General features: G+C 47.8%; 1 protein-coding gene and 1 long non-coding RNA gene across 2 annotated transcripts; both read right to left on the reverse strand.

The window, feature by feature from the left end:
* Positions 1 to 328: 328 nt before the first annotated feature.
* Positions 329 to 738, reverse strand: LOC129716194 (uncharacterized). Its single transcript, XR_008726608.1, has 2 exons — positions 649 to 738; positions 329 to 591 (listed from the first exon to the last, which is right to left on the reverse strand). It is a non-coding gene; the product is annotated as an uncharacterized LOC129716194 (long non-coding RNA).
* Positions 739 to 4365: 3627 nt separating this feature from the next.
* Positions 4366 to 5923, reverse strand: LOC129716195 (zinc finger protein 664-like). The gene has a single exon (XM_055666067.1). The coding sequence runs from the start codon at positions 5906 to 5908 to the stop codon at positions 4613 to 4615; it is 1296 nt and encodes a 431-aa protein (XP_055522042.1). The 5' UTR covers positions 5909 to 5923; the 3' UTR covers positions 4366 to 4612.
* Between the last annotated feature and the right edge of the window lie 17809 nt (positions 5924 to 23732).

Genomic DNA, 23732 nt, shown 5'->3' on the forward strand with positions numbered 1-23732 from the left:
TAAGGGCTTCACCCGCCTTGACCACCTGCTGGAGCACCGGCGAGTCCACACCGGCCAGCGCCCCTTCACCTGCCCGCTCTGTGGCAAGGCCTTTGCCCGCTCCTCCAGCCTGCTGGCACACCGCCACGTGGATAGATAGGCGCTGTTTATGTAAGACACAAAATGCTGGAAGGAATGGGTAACGTTTCTGGTCGAGACCCTCCTCAGTCTCGACCCGAAATGTCACTCAGTCCTTCTGTCCAGAGATGCTGCCTGTCCCACTGAGTTACTCCAGCATTTTGTGTCCTTTTTTGTAAACCAGCATCTGCAGTTCCTTGTTTTTAAACCATTCTGGTTAACCATCTCTGCACCTTCCCCAAAGCCTCCACATCAGTCCTGTAATGGAGTGACCAGAACTGTATGCAATACTCCAAATGCTACCTGACCAATGTCCCTTAAAGCTGCACATATACATTCCTCTCTCCTTATCTCACATCCTTTTATCTCCTTATTTTCCCTCGCCTCTGTCACTTACTTCACTCATCTGCCGATCACCCCCTCATCTGTCAACATAATGTCAGTCTGAAGAAGGGTCCTGACCCGAAATGTCACCTATCCATCTGTCAACATAATGTCAGTCTGAAGAAGGGTCCTGACCCGAAATGTCACCTATCCATGTTCTCCACAGATGCTGCCTGACCCGCTGAGTTACTCCAGCACTCTGAAACGTCACCTATCTGTTCCATACAGCCCAATGACATGAACACAGAATTCTCCAATTTGAGGAGACTCTCCCCTCATCCAAATGAAATCCTGGAGTCTGTCCCGACCCCAACTCTTTTTTCCAGCTCCCCCCCCATTGACTCCATTAGTCCATAGAAAGGTCCAGACCCGACACGTTGCCTGGCCATTCCCCTCCAAAGTGCCGGTAGAACTCAGCAGGTCAGCCATCCGTGGTGGGAAACGGATGGAGAAGTGTTCCTAATATAAGCCCTCCTTGGCCCTGTCGAGGAGCAGACAAGCAACAGTACCAGCATCTTCTCATTCATACTGTACCCAAGTGAAAATGCAAAAGTGAGCCAAGCTGCACACAGCCGACTGCTCACAGTACCAGCTGGCTGCCACTGGCCCAAACACTTAAAAGCATTTTAAAGTGTTTTTTTTTTAAAGAAAGTCTTGACGCATTTGTGCCTTGCCTAACAAATAAAGCAAGTTTTTCCTGACCTGACTGTGTTCTTCGGAATTCTTCAGAATTCATGTTGTGTTATCAATAATGAAAGAAAATGCCAACCTTCTCAGGAAATGATGATGATGGCGGGACTGACATATGTTGAAAGAATGGGTCGACTGGGTTTTGTATTCACTGGAATTCAGAAGGATGAGCGGGTATCTTATAGAATCGTATAACATTAGTGAGGGATTGGACAGGGTAGATGCAGGAAACATGTTCCCCATGTTGGGGGAGTACAGAACTGTTAAGGTTCATTTCTTAAAACAGTCAACTCACAATAAGTTAGATCAACCAACACAAGCTTTACTGATCATTTAGCCGGCGAGAGTGCCAGGGGATACAAAGTCAAGTATGCAACACACACTTAACCCTCCTGGGCCATCACTCTAATGAACAAAGACATACAGCATCTTTTTATAGTATTTTGGAAACGTAGTCACATGTTTATACAGAGTTGGAGCAATGACGTCTAACACATCAATCACAGAGTATACCCATTTAAAGCATTCTTGTCACTAACACAGTACTCCTCATGCTTTGGTTATATTGATCACAAGCTTTAGTTCCAAACCCCCAAACGACAGGAACTTATTCAAAGGTCTATCATCTGCAGTACCTTCTTAAACAATGTAAGGATCTTTATCAATTACCCGCAGAAGTTCTTGTTAACGGGGACCCAACTACAAAGGAAACACATCCTCTCTCAAGGCTTCTGTTAACAGAAGCCAGCAGCTTCTCAGGAAACACATCCTCTACCACCATTGTCAATATCTTTTGCTTGGGCACAACAGGAAGCAGCTTGGATGCAGTTTGAATGCCGGCTTCCAATTTCCTGATCACCCAGCTCAGCTACAGCACAGAATTCCAAAGCTTCAGAACCCAAAACCCAAAGAAGTCAAATTAATCTTTACTTAATAAAATGCCTTATGTTATAATTCGTATTATATAACTAGGATATTATCAGAACCAGGGGCCACCGTTTAAGAATAACGGGTAGGTCGTATAGGACTGAGATAAGGAAAAACATTTTCAACCAGAGAGTAGTGAATCTGTGGAATTCATTGCCACAGAAGGCAGTGGAGGCCAATTCACTGGATGTTTTCAAGAGAGAGTTCAGTTCACATTTACTGGCACATGCACCAATTGAGGTACAGTGATATTTCAGTTCCCATACAGCCATACTAAGTAAAAAGCAACAAGACACACATTCACATAAAATAAAAATTTAACAGAAACATCCACCACAGCGGAATCCACATTCCTCACTGTGATGGAAGGTAATAAAGTTCAATCATCTTTCTCGTTTGTTCTGCTATGGTCGGGGCTGTTGAACCCTCCGCAGTCGCCGCTGCCGACGTCCGAAGCCGTCGCGTCGGTAAAGATTGGAACACTCCGCAGCATGGAGCTCCCGAGTTGTCCTCTTCTTACCGGAGACCGCGGGCTTCACGGTGTTAAAGTCCACAGGCCCTGAGGTTGGAGCTCCACAAGGGCGATCCTCGGCAAAGGAGAAAAACTGCATCTCCGTCGAGGTAAGTGGCTGAAAAAAAGTTTCCCCCAACTCCCTCCACCCCCCCCCCCTCCCCATGTAAAACAAACCTAGAAACGCTAAAACATACTTTTAAAACATACTTAAAATACGGGAATTGGTGACCGGATTCATCCTGATGCCTATCGCCAGCGAGAAGAAGACAGAGGAATGACGGAGAGATGGCCCATGAGGGAGGGATGTCCGTTTAATTTCATGTAATTGGGCTGTAAGCTTTGAGGTGCTGCTCCTCCAGTTTGCGTGTCACCTCACTCTGGCAATGGAGGAGGCCCAGGACAGAAAGACCAGTGTGGGAAGGGGAGTTAAAGTGGTTGGCAACTGGTAGATCCAGCAGGCCTTGGCGGACCGAGCACAGGTGTAGGGTGCAATGCACGCCTAGTCTAGATACAAGGAACTGCAGATGCTGGTTTACAAAAAGAAACACAATCTCCTGGAGTAACTTGCACCTCTGGAGAGCATGGCCAGGCAACATTCTAGGACAGGACCCTTCTTCAGACTGCTTGGTGTGGGGGGTGGAGAAAGTTGGAAAGGAGAGGTGTGAGTGGTCGCCTTAGATTCCCTTCCATCTACAGATGCGGCCTGACCCACTGAGTTCCTCCACCGCTTTAGAGGGAATGGACAGACAACGTTTGGAGTCGGGACCCTTCTTCAGACTGATTGGAGAGGGTGGGGAAGGAAGATGGAAAAGACAGATGGGGGCTGGACAAAGCCTGGCAAGTGATAGGTGGATACAAAATGTTGGAGTAACTCAGCGGGACAGGCAGCATCACTAGAGAGAAGGAATGGATGACGATTCAGGTTGAGACCCTTTTTTAAAAGTGATAGGTGGATACAGGTGAGGGAGACACAAGAAACAGCAGATGCTGGAATCTTGCACGGAACACAATTTAGTTAGATGCACTGAATCTCTTGCCCAGACTAGGGGAATCGAGGACCAGAGGATATAGGTTCAAGATGAAGGGGAAAAGATTTAAGAGGAATCTGAGGGGTAACATTTCAACAGAGAGTGGTGGGTATATGAAACAAGCTGCCGGAGCGGGTAGTTAAGGCAGGGACTATCCATTACATTTAAGAAACAGTTATAGACAGGTACATAGATAGGCCAAGTTTGGAGAGATATGGACCAAATGCAGGCAGGTGGAACTCGTATAGTTGGGACATGTTAGTCGGTGTGGGCAAGTTGGGCCGAAGGTCCTGTTTCCACACCGTATCAATCTATGACTGTAATATGAAGTGCTGGAGTAACTCAGCGGGTCAGGCAGCATCTGTGGAGAACATGGATAGGTGACGTTTCACAGAGAGCTGGAGTAACTCAGAGGGTCAGGCAGCATCTGTGGAGAACATGGATAGGTGACGTTTCACAGAGTGCTGCAGTAACTCAGCGGGTCAGGCAGCATCTGTGGAGAACATGGATAGGTGACGTTTCACAGAGTGCTGCAGTAACTCAGCGGGTCAGGCAGCATCTATGGGGAACATGGATAGGTGACGTTTCACAGGGTGCTGGAGTAATTCAGCAGGTCAGGCAGCATCTATGGAGAACATGGATAGGTGACATTTCGGGTCAGGACCCTTCTTCAGACTAACACTATGTTGATCGACACATGAGTGAAGTAAGTGACAGAGCGAGGGAAAATTAGATAAAAGGATGTGAGATAAGGAGAGAGGAATGTAAATGTGCAGCTTTAAGGGACATTAGTCAGGTAGCATTTGGAGTATTGCATACTGTTCTGGTCACTCCATTACAGGACTGATGTGGAGGCTTTGGGGAAGGTGCAGAGATGGTTAACCAGAATGGTTTAAAAACAAGGAACTGCAGATGCTGGTTTACAAAAAAGGACACAAAATGCTGGAGTAACTCAGCGGGACAGGCAGCATCTCTGGAGAGAAGGACTGGGTGACATTTCGGGTCGAGACTGAGGAAGGTCTCGACCAGAAACGTTACCCATTCCTTCCAGCATTTTGTGTTTACCTAAACAGTGCCTATCCACGTGGCGGTGTGCCAGCAGGCTGGAGGAGCGGGCAAAGGCCTTGCCACAGAGCGGGCAGGTGAAGGGGCGCTGGCCAGTGTGGACTCGCCGGTGCTCCAGCAGGTGGTCAAGGCGGGTGAAGCCCTTACCACAGGACGGGCAGGGGAAGGGACACTCACCGCTGTGGGTACGCCGGTGCTGCCACAGGCTGGACATGCGGGTGAAACCCTTGCCACACTCAGCGCACACAAAGGGTCTCTCTCTGGTGTGTATCCGCTGGTGCTCCCGCAGCCCCCATGCTCTCTTGTCACAGTGGGAGCAGCTGCTCGCCGACGTGGGACCGCCGGTGCTGCCGCAGCCCCCGTGAGCTGCCAAACGCCTCACCACAGTACGGGCAGTCGTAGGGCTGGCCACTGGTGTGCACATGCTGGTGATCAGGGCGTGGGAGGCCATGGCAAAGCGCTTTCCACACACCGGGATGGGGACAGGACGGTTGCCGGCGTGCACCCGCTGGTGGGACAGCAGACTGGTGGAGCGGATGAAGCCCTTGCTGCACTGGGCGCAGGTGTAGGGACGCTCGCCGGTGTGGGTGCGCTGGTGCTGCAGCAGGTTGCTGGACTGGGTGAAGCCCTTACCGCACTGGACACAGGTGTAGGGCCACACGCCAGTGTGGATGCGTTGGTGCACCAGCAGACTGCTGGCTTGGGTAAAGCCCTTGCCGCAGTCACTGCAGGTGAAGGGCCGTTCCACGGTGTGCAGGCGCCCGTGCACCTTCAGGTTCGTGGACGACTTAAAGCCTTTGCCACAGTCGGAGTTGGTGAAGGGCCACTCACTGCTGGGCACCTGCCGGTGCCGCCGTAGCCACGCCAACCGGGCAAAGCTCTTGCCGCAGGTGGAGCAGCCATAGGGCCCCTCGCCCGTGTGCACCCGCCGGTGTCTCTTCAGGACCATTGCCGTCTTGAAGCTCTTGCCGCAGTCCGAGCAGGTGAAGGGCCTCTCACTGGAGTGCACGCGGTTGTGCCGCAGCAGGTTGTAGTAGCTGGCAAAGTTCTTGCCGCACTCCGAGCAGTCAAATGGGCGTTCTCCCGTGTGCACCCGCCGGTGGATCTCCAGCTTGCTTGGGCACTGCCAGGCCTTGCCACACACGTCGCACTCATATCGCTTCTCCTTGTTGTGCCCCGCCATGTGGTACTCCAACGAAGCTCAGCCCACACACCGAGCAGATGCAGTGCACCCTCAATGGCCGCTCACGTCCCCGTCTCTCCATCCACAGCAAAGGCTAATAAACCCTACAGGAGGGGAACAAGTTGGCAAACAGAACATTACTAACGCGTGCTTGAAGAGAGGGGAAGTGGGGAGGGGGGAAGTGGGGGTCGAGTGGTGTGGAGTGGGGGTAGGGAAGGATGGGGAGGGGCTGAGTTGCTCCAACATGCTGGCCCACACCGGCGAGCGGCTGCTCCCACTGCGGCGAGCATTTCAAGAGCGCATGGGGGCTGCGGGAGCACCAGCTAATATACACCGGAGAGAGAACTTTTGTGTGCACTGAGTGTGGCAAGCGTTTCACCCGCATGTCCAGCCTGTGTCTTCACCCGCGTTGACCATCTGCTGGAGCAGCGGCGAGTCCACACCGGCCAGCGCCCCTTAACCTGCCCGCTCTGTGGCAAGGTCTTTGCCCAGCCCTCCGGCCTGCTGACACGCCCTTATTCAGTCTCAACACGAAACATCACCCATTCCTTCTCTCTAGAGATGCTGCCTATCCCGCTGAGTTACTCCAGCATTTTGTCTCCTTTTTGTAAACCAGTCTCTGCAGTTCCTTGTTTTTAAACCATCTCTGCACCTACCCCAAAGCCTCCACATCAGTCCTGTAATGGAGTGACCAGAACTGTATGCAATACTCCAAATACTCATCTGCCGATCACCCCCTCATCTGTTAACATGGTGTCAGTCTGAAGAAGGGTCCCCGTGCCGCCATCTTCATGAGCGGTCATCTTGCGGCCCGGCGCTCGCCTGCTTCTTCTCTCTATCCGGGGGGCTGTCCCCGCATGGTGGCCCGAATGGCGGCGGAGGTCCCCCGGGCGACCAGGGGTAGGGAGGCCGGCCTGACCGCATCCCGTCCCCCCAGCGCCGCTCTCCGGGCGGCCTGTCGCCCGCTTGTCTTCGGCCGATGGAAGATGGTGGCCGCCGAGTCTGATCATCTCCTTCACACCCTCCCCCGCTTAGTGGGGACGTTGTGCGACCCCCGGGGACTTGGGGCACTGTCTGCCCGAGGGCAGGTCCCCGGCAGGCAGCTTGGAGAAAGGGTTGGCGATCCTACTCTTGTGGACTTTTTTTATTTTTATTTATTTATTTTTTTTTTTTATTTTAATCAAAAAATTTATTCAATTATTAAAAAATAATATTTACACTACAATAAAACAAGCCAGAACCCACCACCATAAATACAATACAAACATATATCCATACTAAACTATTATACAATTATGATACAATCCTTATTGAGGATACATTCAACACCCTGCGGAGCCCAGCGGTCCCAGAACTCCCTCAGGGTGCCCACAGACAGGGCGTATTCCCTTTCTAATCCCACCCGGGCACGGACGTAACCCCGGAAAAGGGGCAGGCAGCTGGCCCGGGTAGAGCCCTCCGCCGCCTGGCGCCGTGACTCGCGGATGGCCAGCTTGGCCAGGCCCAGGAGCAACCCAACCAGGACATCTTCAGCCCTACCCTCTCCCCTACGCACAGGGTGTCCAAAGATGAGGATGGTGGGTGAAAAATGCAGCCAGAAGGCAAGGAGCAGCCCCTTTAGATATTCAAACAGGGGACTCTTGTGGACTTGGGTGGGTGGAGTGCCATTGCCCAGGTATTGGGCATCGGGCTGCTCTCCCCCGCCACTTCTGTCCTTGCCCACCCTGGGCCTCCCTTTGGCCTGGCTACTGCCTCCAGGGAGTGAGCCTGCAGCGAGCCTCCGCACCCCGGTTTCTCCCGCGTCCTGTGCTGGCGCCGGGCCCTGGGTGGCCCCTTCTGTGGGCTGCCTCTGGGCCGGTGCCTCGGCTTGCCGATTGGCAGCTTCTGGGCTCCTCCGCCGTTCTTCCGCACCAGGGGAGAGGCACATGTACACACCACACATGAACACCCACACATGAACACACACACACACACACACACACACACACACACACACACACACACACACACACACACACACACACACACACACACACACACACACACACACGGGGGACAGGGACAGGGGAGAGGCACATGTACACACACACACACACACACACACACACACGCACACCAACACGTACACACATGTACACACACACACACACACACACGCACATCACACATGCACACACAGGGCACAACAACATGTACACACACACACACACACACACACACAGCGACAGGGACAGGGGAGAGGCACACATACACACACACACACACACACACACGGGGAGAGGGACAGGGGACAGGCACGTGTACGTACACACACACACACACACACGGGGTGACAAGGGACAGGCACATGTACGTACACACACACGCGGGGAGTGGGACAGGGGAGAGGCACATGGCACACACACACGGTGAGACAAGAGACAGGCACATGTACGTACACACACACACACGGGGAGACAGGGTAGAGGCACATGTACACACACACACACGGGGACGGACGGGGAGAAGCACATGTACGTACACACACACACACGGGGAGAGGGACGGGGAGAGGCACATGTACACACACACACACACATGGGAGAGGGACGCGGAGATGCACAAGTACACACACACACACAGACGGGAAGATAGGGGAGAGGCACAGGTATACACACACACACACACATGGGGAGAGGGACAGGGGACAGACACATGTACACACACACGGGGAGACAGGGGAGATGCACAAGTACACACACACACAACATGGCGAGAGGGACAGGGGGCAGACACATGCACACACACACGGGGGGAGATAGGGGACAGGCACATGTACACACACACACACACACGGGGAGACAGGGGAGAGGCACATGTACACACACACACACACGGGGAGATAGGGGACAGGCACATGTACACACACACACACACGCACATGTACACACAGGGGAGAGGCACATGTACACACCACACATGAACACCCACACATGAACACACACACACACACAAACACACACACAGGGACAGGGACAGGGGAGAGGCACACATACACACACACACACACACACACACGGGGACACAAACACATGTACACACACACACACGGGGAGAGGGACGGGGAGAGGCACATGCACAAGCACACACACACACACGGGAGAGAGGGAGTGAGACTGCTGCAAGGGAGACAGGGGAGAGGGGCACACACACACACATGTTCACACATGTGCACGCACACATACATGCACATGCAAAAGTGGGGAGAGACGCGAGAGGGGCATAGACACACACATACACATGCGCGCGCACCGCTTACATACACAGGGATATGTGTGTGTGTATGTATGTGCACACACACACACACACACACACAAATGCACACACACACAAGCGCCCACACACACGCGCAGAGAGACAGGAGACCACAGACACTCACACCGACACACACATACACAAACACACACACGTACACACACACACGCACACACACACACACACAGGCACATGTACACACACACATGGGGAGACAGGGGACAGGCACATGTACACACACACACACACACACATGGGGAGAGGGGCAGGGGAGAGGCACATGTACACACACACACGGGGAGAGGCACATGTACACACACACACGAGAGAGAGGGAGTGAGACTGTTGCAAGGGAGACAGGGAAGAGGGGCACGCGCACACATGTTCACACGTGTAAACATACAGATACATGCACATGCAAAAGTGGGGAGAGACGGGAGAGGGGCACAGACACACACATACACATGCGCGCGCACCGCATACATACACACGGAGAGGGGGAGAGGGGCAGTGAGAATGCAGCAAGGGGAGAGACAGGAGAGGAGCACGTCCACATGCACACACGTGTACACACCTGTACACACACACCCACATGCACACATGTGTACACACCTGTACACACACACATCCAAATGCACACACGCACATACACACGCACACGGGGAGAAAGGGAGAGGTGCACGTACACACAGACACACATAAACAGGAGCGTCAGGAGGAGAGATACCCATGCACAGACACACGTTCACGCATGCACACACACACACACAAATGCACACACACACACGCCCACGCACACGGGCAGAGAGACAGGAGACCACAGACACTCACACTGACACACACACACACACTCACACATACACACACACACATACATACACACACACACACACACACACACACACACACACACACACACACACACACACACACACACACACGCACACGTACACACACACACACACACACACACACACACACGTACACACACACACACACACACACACATAAACACACACACACACGTGCACACATACACACACACACACACACACACATACACACACGTACACACACACACACACACGCACACACACACGTACACACACACACACACACACGTACACACACACACACACACACACACACACACACACACACACACACACACACACACACACACACACACACACACACACACACACACACACACACACACACACGTACACACACACACACACACACACACACACACACATAAACACACACACACACATGCACACACACACACACACACACACACACACACACACACACACACACACACACACATATACACACACACACACACACACACACGTACACACACACATAAATACACACACACATGTACACACACATGTACACACACATGTACACACACACACAGGCACGGTCGCCCCATACCCCTCCCTCCACCATCTCCCACCCACCGTCTCCCCAATCCCCGTGCCGAGGGGTGACAGGTGCCCGCTCTCTACCACGGGGTGGTTTGTCAGGATGACGGAGGCAGATCCCAAGCCCAGGCAGGGCGGCCTTAAGCCGATTTGACCGATTGCTCCCAATTGGGCCCCGCGCCTAAGGGAGGCCCAGCACTAATGTTCCGTATTTCGTACGGAAATACGAATTCTCTTTGTTAAATAATTTGTTTGTTTTTTTAATTCGCCATCCGGATTTTTTTTTTAAACGAACATGTATAACCAAAGATCTTCTAGCAGAGCTCCACTATAGGATCTTTGTGTATAAGAACCGCTGCACGGCCATCAGACACAAACGATTTGTTAACTTCTACTTCTTCTTCTTCTTTGGAGTTTTACGGCAGCCGGCATCCGCAATGTTGCATTGCTGCCACCTTCTGGCTTCATTCCACAGTATTCATGTCTTTATATTAGATCGTTTTTATAAGCCCAGAGGCCCTCAAGAAATCAAACAACAACTTTATTCCTTTTTCCTTTCCCTCCACACTCTAGAATGTTCTTTACTGATATTTCTGCCAAGCCAATTTTCCTCATTTCAATTATCATAAATCCTCTTTCTGTCTCATATCTCCTAATATGCAACTAGGGCATGTTGAACTGTTTCTGGTTGATGGCATTCCTCACACAGCCCAGTAGGGTGTTTTCCCAATATTTTTAATGTGCTGATCAGGTGAGTGTGTCCTATCCTCAATCTTGTTAATACTACCTGTTCCCTCCTGTTCCCCCCTCTTCTTGCTGTAATGCCCACTCTGTTTTGTAGCGAATAGAGGTGTCTCCCCTTTGTCTCCTGTTCCCAGTATTGTTGCCATTTCTGATTTATTTTCTTCCACACAATGTGTTTTCCTTCAGATTTGGATAGTTGTAAGTTTACCTCTATGTTTCTTTTTTTTACAGCCTCCTTTGCTAATTTATCCACCTTTTCATTCCCTAGAACACCAATGTGTGCTGGGACCCACAACAAAGTCACGTCACTGCCCCTCCTTGTCACTTGGCTTAATAGTAGCAGGATTTCACAAACTAAGTCAGGCTGCCTATGGGATGCACCAGACCCAATACTCTGGATTGCAGATAATGAGTCGCTACATATTACTACTTTACATGGTTGCACCTGTTCCATCCACCGAACTGCCATCAAAATAGCGTACAGTTCCACTGTATATACTGTCAAATAGTTGTTTGTTCTTTTGTAAAGCTCAACATTCATCCCCTGGACTACCACAGCCGCCCCTGTTGTTTCAGCTACTGGATCCTTTGATCCATCTGTGAAAATTAAGAGGTGTTCCCTGTATCTATTATCTATATGGCTATGATATTCTGTCTTTAGGTCTGAATTTTTGTTCCTCCTTTTTGCCTCCCATATCTCCAGATCAACTTTTGGGATGTTCAGTAACCATATTGGCACAGATGGCCACAATACTGCAGGGCAGAACTCTTTGTCCTCTACTCCCATGTCCCTTGCCACAACTCCTCCAACCCAGCCGAAGCTTCCAGACTGAGCCACCCCTCTCTCCCAGCACTCCTGTACTACCTGTTTTGTTGGGTGGTTCTCTCCATGACCCTTAAGGCTTAGCCAGTAATTAGTCATTAGTTGTCTGCGGCTCAGTCTCAACGGCATCTCGCCAGTTTCCACCTGTAGTGCACATGCAGGTGACGTCCGGACACCTCCTATACAGACTCTTAGAGCTTCCGCTTGGACTTTGTCCAACTCGGACAACACTGACTTAGATGCTGACCCATAAGCTATACTGCCATACTCTAGTCTGGATCTGATCAGTGATACATAAATACATTTAAGAGATAATACATCTGCTCCCCACTCTAAACTTGCCAAGCATCTCATTGATGGCTTTTTTGCATTTTTCAATTATTTTTGTAATGTGGACCCTGCATGTTAATCTGGAGTCAAAATGAACCCCCAGGAAACGGAAATCTTTTACTCTTTCCAAATTGTTGCCGTATAGTTTTAACTGGACATCCTCTTTAATTTTCTTCCTTGTGAAAACTATTGTCTTTGTCTTCTCTATAGAGAATTTAAAACCCCATTTCTCTCCCCACTCTTCCACCTGGGCTATCCCTTGCTGTACTTTTTCCACGATAAAATCTATATTCCTCCCCCTTCTCCATAGGCTGCCATCATCTGCAAAGAGCGATCGCCCCATCTCTGGTTGAATGTTTGCAAATATATCATTGATCATGATTGAGAATAGGATCGGGCTTATCGCACTTCCCTGGGGAGTTCCATTCTCGACTACACATTTACTAAAGATGTCTGACCCTATTTTAACTTGGATACTTCTACCATTGAGAAAATCCATCATCCAGTTAAAAATATTTCCTCCTACTCCCATTAAATGCAGCTTTATTAGAAGACCTTCTCTCCGCAACATAGCGTAAGCCTTCTCTACATCAAAAAATATGGTAACTACAGATTATTTTTTGACTTGTGCTTTCCTTATATCATCTTCCAAGCACAGAACTGGATCATTAGTACCTCTCCCTTTTCTAAAGCCACTCTGATAATTAGCCACTATACCTTTTTCTTCCACTAGATGCATTAATCTTTCATTTACCACTCTTTCCATCAGTTTACACATGTGTGCTGTTAAAGCTATAGGTCTATAATTTCGATTTGTTGACTAGTGCTGTTAGCACTTCTTAACAGCAAGTACTTAATACATTGTTATAAAATGTCATCAATGCATCCATCCGCATTCCTCAGCAAATGTTATTGTGTTTTGAACAAGTATTAATGACGCCGTGTTCCTTTGAATAAAATTCACGCGGCATCATAAATAACCATATAACCATATAACAATTACAGCACGGAAACAGGCCATCTCGGCCCTATAAATACTTGTTTAAAACACAATTACATTTACTGAGGAATGTTGATCGATGACACGTTGAGAATTTCTTTAAACTCACCATCGTGAGTGAGGGCCCCGGACTGCGAGAAGGGACTTCTTCCTGGTGTGCAGGTTAGTCATTCACCTACCGTCCCACGTTGTGTCTCTCTGTGTTTTGCTCTCTCCCTCCCTCCCTCTCTCTCTCTTGCGCTCTCTCTCCCGCTCCCCATCTCGTCTCTCTCTAGTGTTTTGCGATAGACAAAAATGCTGGAGAAACCCAGCGGGTGAGGCAGCTGCCTTGCCTGCTGAGTTCCTCCAGCACTCTGTGTTTTTTGTTTGGCTCTGAAGTTGAAGGTGGCTCAACAGACGGGCATGGGCTCTGGGGAGAGGGTTGTGTTTCTGGTCGAGACCCTTCTTCAGATAATCACAAGTACTCTCACCGAAGAGAGTTCAGTTTAGTCTGAAAAAGGGTCTTCTCTCCAGAGTCGCTGCGCTGCCTGTCCTGCTGAGTTTTTCCAGCTTTATATCTATCTTCAATTTCAGAGAAATACAATTTCTCACGGGGGGCTTATAACGTCTCTAAACCCCTCTGGGACCCTCTGAACCCCGTCTAGCCCCTCTAAACACACCTGAACCCATCTGAAGCCCTCTAAACATCTCTAAACCATTTAAACCCCTCTAAATTAGGAGTCTGCAAGGTGACTTGGATAGGCTGGGTGAGTGGGCAAATGCATGGCAGATGCAGTATAATGTGGATAAATGTGAGGTTATCCACTTTGGTGGCAAAAACATGAGGGTAGACTATTATCTGAATTGTGGCCGATTAGGAAAAGGGGAGATGCAACGAGACCATGGTGTCATGGTTCACCAGTCATTGAAAGTAGGCATGCATGTGCAGCAGGCAGTGAAGAAAGCAAATGGTATGTTAGCATTCATAGCAAAATGATTTGATTATAGGAGCAGGGAGGTTGTACTGCATCAAGTTCCTGGGGGTGCATATAACGGACACCTTAAACTGGTCCACAAACATTACATCTCTGGCAAAACGGGCACAGTAGCGGTTGTACTTTCTCCGCAGGTTGAGAAGTTTACACCTCCACCTTCCCATCCTCGCCACTTTCTACAGAAGCACAATTGAGTCGGTCATGACCAGCTGCATCTCTACGTGGTGCGGCAGCTGTACAGCTGCGGACTGGAAGTGTCTTCAGAGAGTGGTGAGGACAGCGGAAAAAATCATGGGGACTTCTCTTCCTTCCATCATGGACATGGGGTACAAGCGCTGTCTGATTAGAGCTAAGGGCATTACCAGAGCCCCCACACACCCACAATTTGGACTGTTCATACTGCTTAACTCTGGGAGGAGGTACCGCAGCATGAAGAGCGGGACAACCAGGTTCTGCAACAGCTTCATCCCCCAGGCCATAAGATTACTGAACAATCAACAAAACCGAGGCTAGAACTTTTTAAATATCGACACTTTTTAAAAACTTTTTATATATATTTATTTTACAGAACCATACACATGAGGCGCAATAACGTCTTAACATCATGTCAAAAATTCCATACTCAACACTGTGACTGATGAATGCCAATGTGCCGAAAGCCTCCTTTACCACCCTATCTACCTGTGATGCACTTTCACCGTACATTCACTGCAAAGGTCCTGGCCTGGTTTGACTTCCCAAAATCACCAACTTGCACTAATATGCATTAAACCCCATTAACCATTCCTCAGCCGACTTGCCCAGCTGATCAAGATCCTGCAGTAATTTGAATAAACATCTTCACTTTTATGACACAATGTTGTTTGAAACTTAATAATCATGCCACAGGTGTTACAGTGAGGGGTGTGAGGTGTATCAGTTTTACAGTGTGGGGTGTATCAGTGTTACAGTGTGGGGTGTGTCAGTGTTACAGTGTGGGGCGTATCAGTGTTACAGTGTGGGGTGTGTCAGTTTTACAGTGTGGGGTGTATCATCAGTGTTACAGTGTGGGGTGTATCAGTTTTACAGTGTGGGGTGTATCTGTGTTACAGTGTGGGTTGTATCAGTGTTACAGTGTGTGGTGTATCAGTGTTATAGTGTGAGGTGTATCAGTGTTACAGTGTGGGGTGTATCAGTGTTACAGTGTGGGGTGTATCAGTGTTACAGTGTGGGGTGTATCAGTGTTACAGTGTGGGGTGTATCAGTGTTACAGTGGGGTGTATCAGTGTTACAGTGTGGTGGTGTATCAGTGTTACAGTGTGGGGTGTGTCAGTGTTACAGTGTGGGGTGTGTCAGTGTTACAGTGTGGGGTGTATCAGTGTTACAGTGTGGGGTGTATCAGTGTTACAGTGTGGGGTGTGTCAGTGTTACAGTGTGGGGTGTGTCAGTGTTACAGTGTGTGTATCAGTGTACAGTGGGGTGTATCAGTGTTACAGTGTGTGGTGTATCAGTGTTACAGTGTGGGGTGTATCAGTGTTACAGTGTGGGGTGTATCAGTGTTACAGTGAGGGGTGTATCAGTGTTACAGTGTGAGGGGTGTATCAGTGTTACAGTGTGGGGTGTATCAGTGTTACAGTGGGGTGTATCAGTGTTACAGTGTGGGGTGTGTCAGTGTTACAGTGTGGGGTGTATCAGTGTTACAGTGTGGGGTGTATCAGTGTTACAGTGAGGGGTGTGGGTACCTCGGGACACGAGATAATTAACTAAACTTAAACTGAAGTGAACTAGGATTTATCAGTGTTACAGTGGCTGGCTAAAAGACCTCATTACTCATGACTCATTCACCTCATGGCTCAAGAGATTAGAATTTGATCACCCCTCAGCCCTGTGTTGCATGGAATAAAGTCCCAGCCTACCCAACCTCGCCCTAAAGCCTCTATTCCTGGCAACATACCGAGAAAGCTTCTCTGCACTTTATCCAGCTTAATACAAGCCTTCCTGCAGCAGTGTGACCAAAACTGAACACAATACTCCAGATGCAGGCGCAATAACGTCTTAACATCATGTCAAAAATTCCATACTCAACACTGTGACTGATGAATGCCAATGTGCCGAAAGCCTCCTTTACCACCCTATCTACCTGTGATGCCACTTTCACCATACATTCACTGCAAAGGTCCTGGCCTGGTTTGACTTCCCAAAATCACCAACTTGCACTTATCTGCATTAAACTCCATTAACTATTCCTTAGTCGACTTGCCCAGCTGATCAAGATCCTGCAGTAATTTGAATAAGCATCTTCACTTTCAAGCTTTTGTACCTTTTGCCCAATAACCATATAACCATATAACAATTACAGCACGGAAACAGGCCATCTCGGCCCTACAAGTCCGTGCCGAACAAATTTTTTTTTGCCCTTAGTCCCACCTGCCTGCATTCATACCATAACCCTCCATTCCCTTCTCATCCATATGCCTATCCAATTTATTTTTAAATGATACCAATGAACCTGCCTCCACCACTTCCACTGGAAGCTCATTCCACACCGCTACCACTCTCTGAGTAAAGAAGTTCCCCCTCATATTACCCCTAAACTTCTGTCCCTTAATTCTGAAGTCATGTCCTCTTGTTTGAATCATCCCTATTCTCAAAGGGAAAAGCTTGTCCACATCAACTCTGTCTATCCCTCTCATCATTTTAAAGACCTCTATCAGGTCCCCCCTTAACCTTCTGCGCTCCAGAGAATAAAGACCTAACTTATTCAACCTATCTCTGTAACTTAGTTGTTGAAACCCAGGCAACATTCTAGTAAATCTCCTCTTTACTCTCTCTATTTTGTTGACATCCTTCCTATAATTGGGCGACCAAAATTGTACACCATGCTCCAGATTTGGTCTCACCAATGCCTTGTACAATTTTAACATTACATCCCAGCTTCTATACACAATGCTCTGATTTATAAAGGCTAACATACCAAAAGCTTTCTTTACCACCCTATCTATATGAGATTCCACCTTCAAGGAACTATGCACGGTTATACCCAGATCCCTCTGCTCAACTGTATTCTTCAATTCCCTACCATTTACCATGTACGTCCTATTTTGATTTGTCCTGCCAAGGTGTAGCACCTCACATTTATCAGCATTAAACTCCATCTGCCATCTTTCAGCCCATTTTTCCAAATGGCATAAATCACTCTGTAGACTTTGGAAATCCTCTTCATTATCCACAATTTATTATCCACATTATCCTCTTCATTATCTTGGTATCATCTGCATACTTACTAATCCAATTTACCACACCTTCATCCAGATCATTGATGTACATGACAAACAACAAAGGACCCAACACAGATCCCTGAGGCACCCCACTAGTCACCTGCCTCCAACCCGATAAACAGCCATCCACCATTACCCTCTGGCTTCTCCCATTCAGCCACTGTTGAATCTTGCTATTCCTGCATTATACCCACTTTTATGACACGATGCTGTTTGAAACTTAATAATCATTTGAAATTTAATAATCATGCCTCATATATTGTACAACAATAGGCCCAGCACTGAACCCTGAAGCACAGCGCTAGTCAAGGCCTTCAGTCTGAAAAACATTCTGCACCTCTATGTTCTGCTTCCTTCCATGATAATTGACAATAGACAATAGGTACAGGAGTAGGCCATTCAACGTGATCATGGCTGATCATCCCCAATTAATACCCCGTTCCTGCCTTCTCCCCATATCCCCTGACTCCGCTATCTTCAAGAGCCCTATCTAGCTCTCTCTTGAAAGCATCTAGAGAACCTGCCTCCACCACCCTCTGAGGCAGAGAATTCCACAGACTGACCACATTCCACAGACTGTGAGAAAAAAGTGTTTCCTCATCTCCGTTCCAAATGCTTACCCCTTATTCTTAAACTGTGGCCCCTGGTTCTGGACTCCCCATACAGCGTGAACATGTTTCCTGCCTCTAGCGTGTCCAAACCCTTAACAATCTTATATGTTTCAATAAAATAACCTCTCATCCTTCTAAAAGTGTACAAGCCCAGCTGCTCCATTCTCTCAGCATATGACAGTCCCGCCATCCCGGGAATTAACCTTGTAAACCTACGCTGCACTCCCTCAATAGCAAGAATGCCCTTCCTCAAATTAGGGGACCAAAACTGCACACAAAACTCCAGGTGTGGTCTCACTAGGGCTCTGTACAACTACAGAAGACCCTCTTTGCTCCTATACTCGAATCCTCGTGTTATAAAGGCCAACATGCCATTCGCTTTCTTTATTGCCTGTTGTACCTGCATGCTTACTTTCATAGGCTGATGAACAAGGACCCCCAGATCCCTTTGTACTTCCTATTTTCCCAACTTGACTCCATTTAGATAGTAATCTGCCTTCCTGTTTTTGCTACCAAAGTGGATAACCTCACATTTATCCACATTAAACTTCACCTGCCATGCATCTGCCCACTCACTCAATCTGTCCAAGTCACCCTGCATTCTCATAGCATCCTCCTCACAGTTTACACTGCCACCCTGCTTTATGTCATCTGCAAATCTACTAATGTTACTTTGAATCCCTTCATCTAAATTGATGTATATTGTAAATATCTATGGTCCCAGCACCGAGCCTTGCGGTACCCCACTAGTCACTGCCTGCTATTCTGAAAGGGACCCATTAATCCCTACTCTTTGTTTCCTGTCTGCCATCCAATTTTCTATCCATGTCAGCACTCTACCCCCAATACCATGTGCCCTCATTTTGCCCACTTATCTCCTATGTGGGACCTTATCAAATGCTTTCTGAAAGTTCAGGTACACTACATCTACTGGCTCTCCCTTGTCCATATTCCTAGTTACATCTTCAGAAAATTCTAGAAGATTAGTCAAGCATGATTTCCCCTTCGTAAATCCATGCTGACACGGATCCTGTTACTGCTATCCAAATGTGCAGCTATTTCATCTTTTATAATTGACTCCAGCATCCTCCCCACCACCGATGTCAGGCTAACTGGTCTATAATTCCATTTTCTCTCTCTCACCTTTCTTAAAAAGTGGAATAACATTAGCTACCCTCCAATCCACAGGAACTGATCCTGAATCTATAGAACATTGGAAAATGATCACCAATGCATCCACAATTTCTAGAGCCACTTCCTTAAGTACCCTGGGATGCAGACCATCAGGCCCTGGGGTTTTATCAGCCTTCAGACCCATCAGTCAACCAACACCATTTTCTGCCTAATGTGGATTTCCTTCAGTTCCTCCGTCACCCCAGATCCTCTGGCCACTACTATATCAGGAAGATTGTTTGTGTCCTCCTTAGTGAAGACGGATCCAAAGTACCTGTTCAACTCATCTGCCATTTCCTTGTTCCCTATAATAAATTCACCCTTTTCAGTCTTCAAGGGTCGAACTTTGGTCTAAACTAATGTTTTCCTCTTCACATACCTAAAGAAGCTTTTACTATCCTGCTTTATATTCTTGGCTAGCTTTCTGTATTATTCCTAGAAATACCTGCCATTGTTGTTCCACTGTCATCCCTGCTAGTGTATGTTTCCAGTCAACTTTGGCCAGCTGCTCCCTCATGGCCCCATAGTCCCCTTTATTCACCTGTAATACTGACACCTCCGATCTAGCCTTCTCCCTCTCCAAATGAAGCCAATTCTACATGCAGTTTGCTAGCTCTCCTTGAATCCTGTGCGATCTAACATTCCAGAACACACTATCATGAAGAATCTTTTCAAATGCCTTGCTAAAGTCCATTATACAATGTCTTCTTGCCCTTGATGATGACACTGTTATTGTTTATGTATATATATTTATATATATACACGCAATAGGCGTGTGTTCATTTATAGGTTCATTTATATAAATATATATATATTAAACCTTTTTTGTTGTTTATTATTTATTTTTGTTGTTTATTATTTGAGTATAGAAGCTGGGGTGTAATGTTAAAATTGTACAAGGCATTGGTGAGACCAAATCTGGAGTATGGTCTACAAAATAGAGAGAGTACAGAGGAGATTTACTAGAATGTTGCCTGGGTTTCAACAACTAAGTTACAGAGAAAGGTTGAATGGTTAGGTCTTTATTCTCTGGAGCGGGGGACTTGATAGAGGTCTTTGAAGAGAGGGATAGACAGAGTTGATGTGGACAAGCTTTTCCCTTTGAGAATAGGGAAGATTCAAACAAGAGGACATGACTTCAGAATGAAGGGACAGAAGTTTAGGGGTAACATGAGGGGGAACTTCTTTACTCAGAGAGTGGTAGCGGTGTGGAATGAGCTTCCAGTGGAAGTGGTGGTGGCAGGTTCGTTGGTATCATTTAAAAATAAATTGGATAGGCATATGGATGAAAAGAGAATGGAGGGTTATGGTATGAGTGCAGGCAGGTGGGACTAAGGGAAAAAAGTTGTTCGGCACGGACTTGTAGGGCCGAGATGGCCTGTTTCCGTGCTGTAATTGTTATATGGTTATATTGTTGTATGGTATTTGTATTTGCAATACTGGAGGAAAAAACAGGACTCTGACCCGGCCCCGCCTTGCATAAATGGGGCATGTGTGGAAAAGGTGCAGACTTTCAAATTCCTAGGAGCCCTCATATCCGAGGACCTCTCATGGTCGCCAACAACACGGCAACCGTCAAGAGAGCACAAGGGAGACTCCACGTCCTGACAGAGCTCAGGAGGCACATCACCAAGAAGCTGCTGCTGCTGGCCTTCTACCGGGCGACCATTGACAGTCTACTGACATATTGCATGTCAGTGTGGTATGCAGACTGCCTTGCTGCTGATAAGAAAGCGTTCCAGACAGTGGTAAAAACAGCAGCGAGAATCACCAGCTGCCCACTGCCCTCTCTGGAGGATATTGCCACCTCACGCTACCTCAGCAGGGCCACTAAAATCACCAAAGACTCCACACACCCTGGTCACCACTTCTTCCAACTCTTGCCCTCTGGCAGGCGTTACAGGTCAGCCAAAACACGCACCTCCAGACAGTTTCTTCCCCAGAGCAATCTTCACACTCAACATGAAAAAAGACTGAGTGTTATTCATGCTGTGCTCTTCCATGCTGCTACCACCTCACACTTTACTATCACCATGTACAGTACTGATTACTTACTTATCTTCATACCTAGTTTTTAATATTGTTTTAAAATTGTGTCCTGTGTTTTTATGTTTGTATATTATGCACCAATGGAGTAGCAATAACAATTTAGTGGTATGCAGTGCTTACAACGACAAATAAAGACATTTCATTTCATTTCAATTGCCCAATCGTGTCCTTGACTGACGTTCCGTTTGCTACAGTAAGCTCATGGACAGTGTTGGATGGACTCTCCCTGTCAGACACTGAGAGACAACATCTGGTGAAAATCCACAAGGGAAATTGAGCAACAGATACAAGCAAAGCAGAGGTGAGAGGGAGCTGGGATTGGGAGAGTATGGCCATGCTTCCCAGTGAGGTATCATCATCCACTTTAACTTTCTGAATTCAGATCCTCTTGTGTTGTCCATAGTTCTAATTCCCTTTGCACTAGAATCACCAAGGCACTCTATACTTTCACATAAAAGCACCAAAAAGGCAGGAGTAGGTTATCAGATAACCTGTCGTAGGCCTCAACCCATTTCTAGTGCCTGCAGCTCGTAGCTCTCAATTCCCAAATCTTTGAAAAATCAATCTCCTTCCTCTTTAGTGAAATTATCTCCAGTGATTATCTCCGTGCAGAAATCACCACGCTCCCTCTAAAGATGTTCATGCACAACTTAGTTTTAAATGGCTACCCCATTAATGTGTAACAATGTCACCATTTATTGTTACAGCTATACAGCATGGAAACAGGCCTAATGGGCCAACTTGTCCATGCCAACCAGGCAACCAATTTGGGCTTGGCCCATTTTCATACATTTGGCCCATTCCCTTCTGAACCCTTCCTATACATATACAGTATCTCATAGAACCATATAGTAAGCGAAGTCAATCTGCCGAAGATTGGCCCAACCTGCACCTGAGTCTCCAATTAACCCTCACCCCCCCCCCCCCCCCCCCCCCCCCCCTTTTAAACCTAAGTGGTCTGCTTTTTCATTCCTCTATTTGGGGTAAAAGACTGTGCATTTACCCTAATAATTCCTCTCATTATCTTATGCAGCTCCAAAAAATCACCCACATCTTACAGTGCTCTAAGGAATAAAGTCCTATCCTGCTCAGCCTCTCCCTACAGCTCATGAGTCCAGGAAAAATCCTCAGTAATGTTCTCTGCACCCTTTCCATCTTTCCAATAACAGGGTGACCATGCCTGAACACAATACTCTAAATGTGACCTCACCAATATCTTGTGTGATTGTAAATGACCTCTCAACTTCAATACTCTGTGTTCTGTCTGATTAAGGCCAATGTGCTGAAAGCTTCTTCACCACCCTATTTAACTGTGCCGCAACTTTGAAGCAGCCACGTCTCCCTCCCCAACTATCCTGCTAATCGCTGTGTAGGTCCTGCCCTGGTTTGACTTCCTAAAATGTAACACCTCACACTTCTTTGTATTAAACTCCATCAAGCATTCATCAGTCCACCTTGATCCTGTTGCAAATTTTGATAACATCTCCTTCACTATCTACAGTACCATTCACTTTGCTGTCATTTACAAACTTACCACTCATGCTTTGTACATTCTCATACAAATCATTGATGGCGATACAAACAGCAATGGGCCCACCACTGAACCCTGAGGCGCACCACTAGTCACTATCAACCTCTGCTTCCTCCCATGAAGCCATTTTTCTAGAAACTAAAAAAAGGATCTGCAGATCTGTAACAAAGATAAATACAAAGTGCTGGAGTAACTCTGCGGATCAGGCAGCATTTCTGGAGAAAAAGGGTACATAACATTTTGGGTTAGGACCCTTCTTTAGATGCCAATCCTAATCAACCCATGTCCATCTTAACGCATGTGTATCCTATCCTGCAGAATACTCTTCAGTAACTTTCTGACCACAGATGTTGGACTCACTGGTTTGATTTTCCCAGGCTTTCCACTGCAGCCCTTCTTGAATAGAGCCACAACATTTGCCAATAGACAATAGACAATAGGTGCAGGAGTATGCCATTCGGCCCTTCCAGCCAGAACCACCATTCAATGTGATCATGACTGATCATCCACGATCAGTACCCTGTTCCTGCCATCTCCCCAGAGGGTAATGGTGGATGGTTGTTTGTCGGGTTGGAGGCAGGTGACTAATGGGGTCGGTGTTG

The sequence above is a fragment of the Leucoraja erinacea genome, unplaced genomic scaffold (genome assembly GCF_028641065.1).
Source record: "Leucoraja erinacea ecotype New England unplaced genomic scaffold, Leri_hhj_1 Leri_184S, whole genome shotgun sequence".
Classification (NCBI taxonomy): Eukaryota; Metazoa; Chordata; class Chondrichthyes; order Rajiformes; family Rajidae; genus Leucoraja; species Leucoraja erinaceus.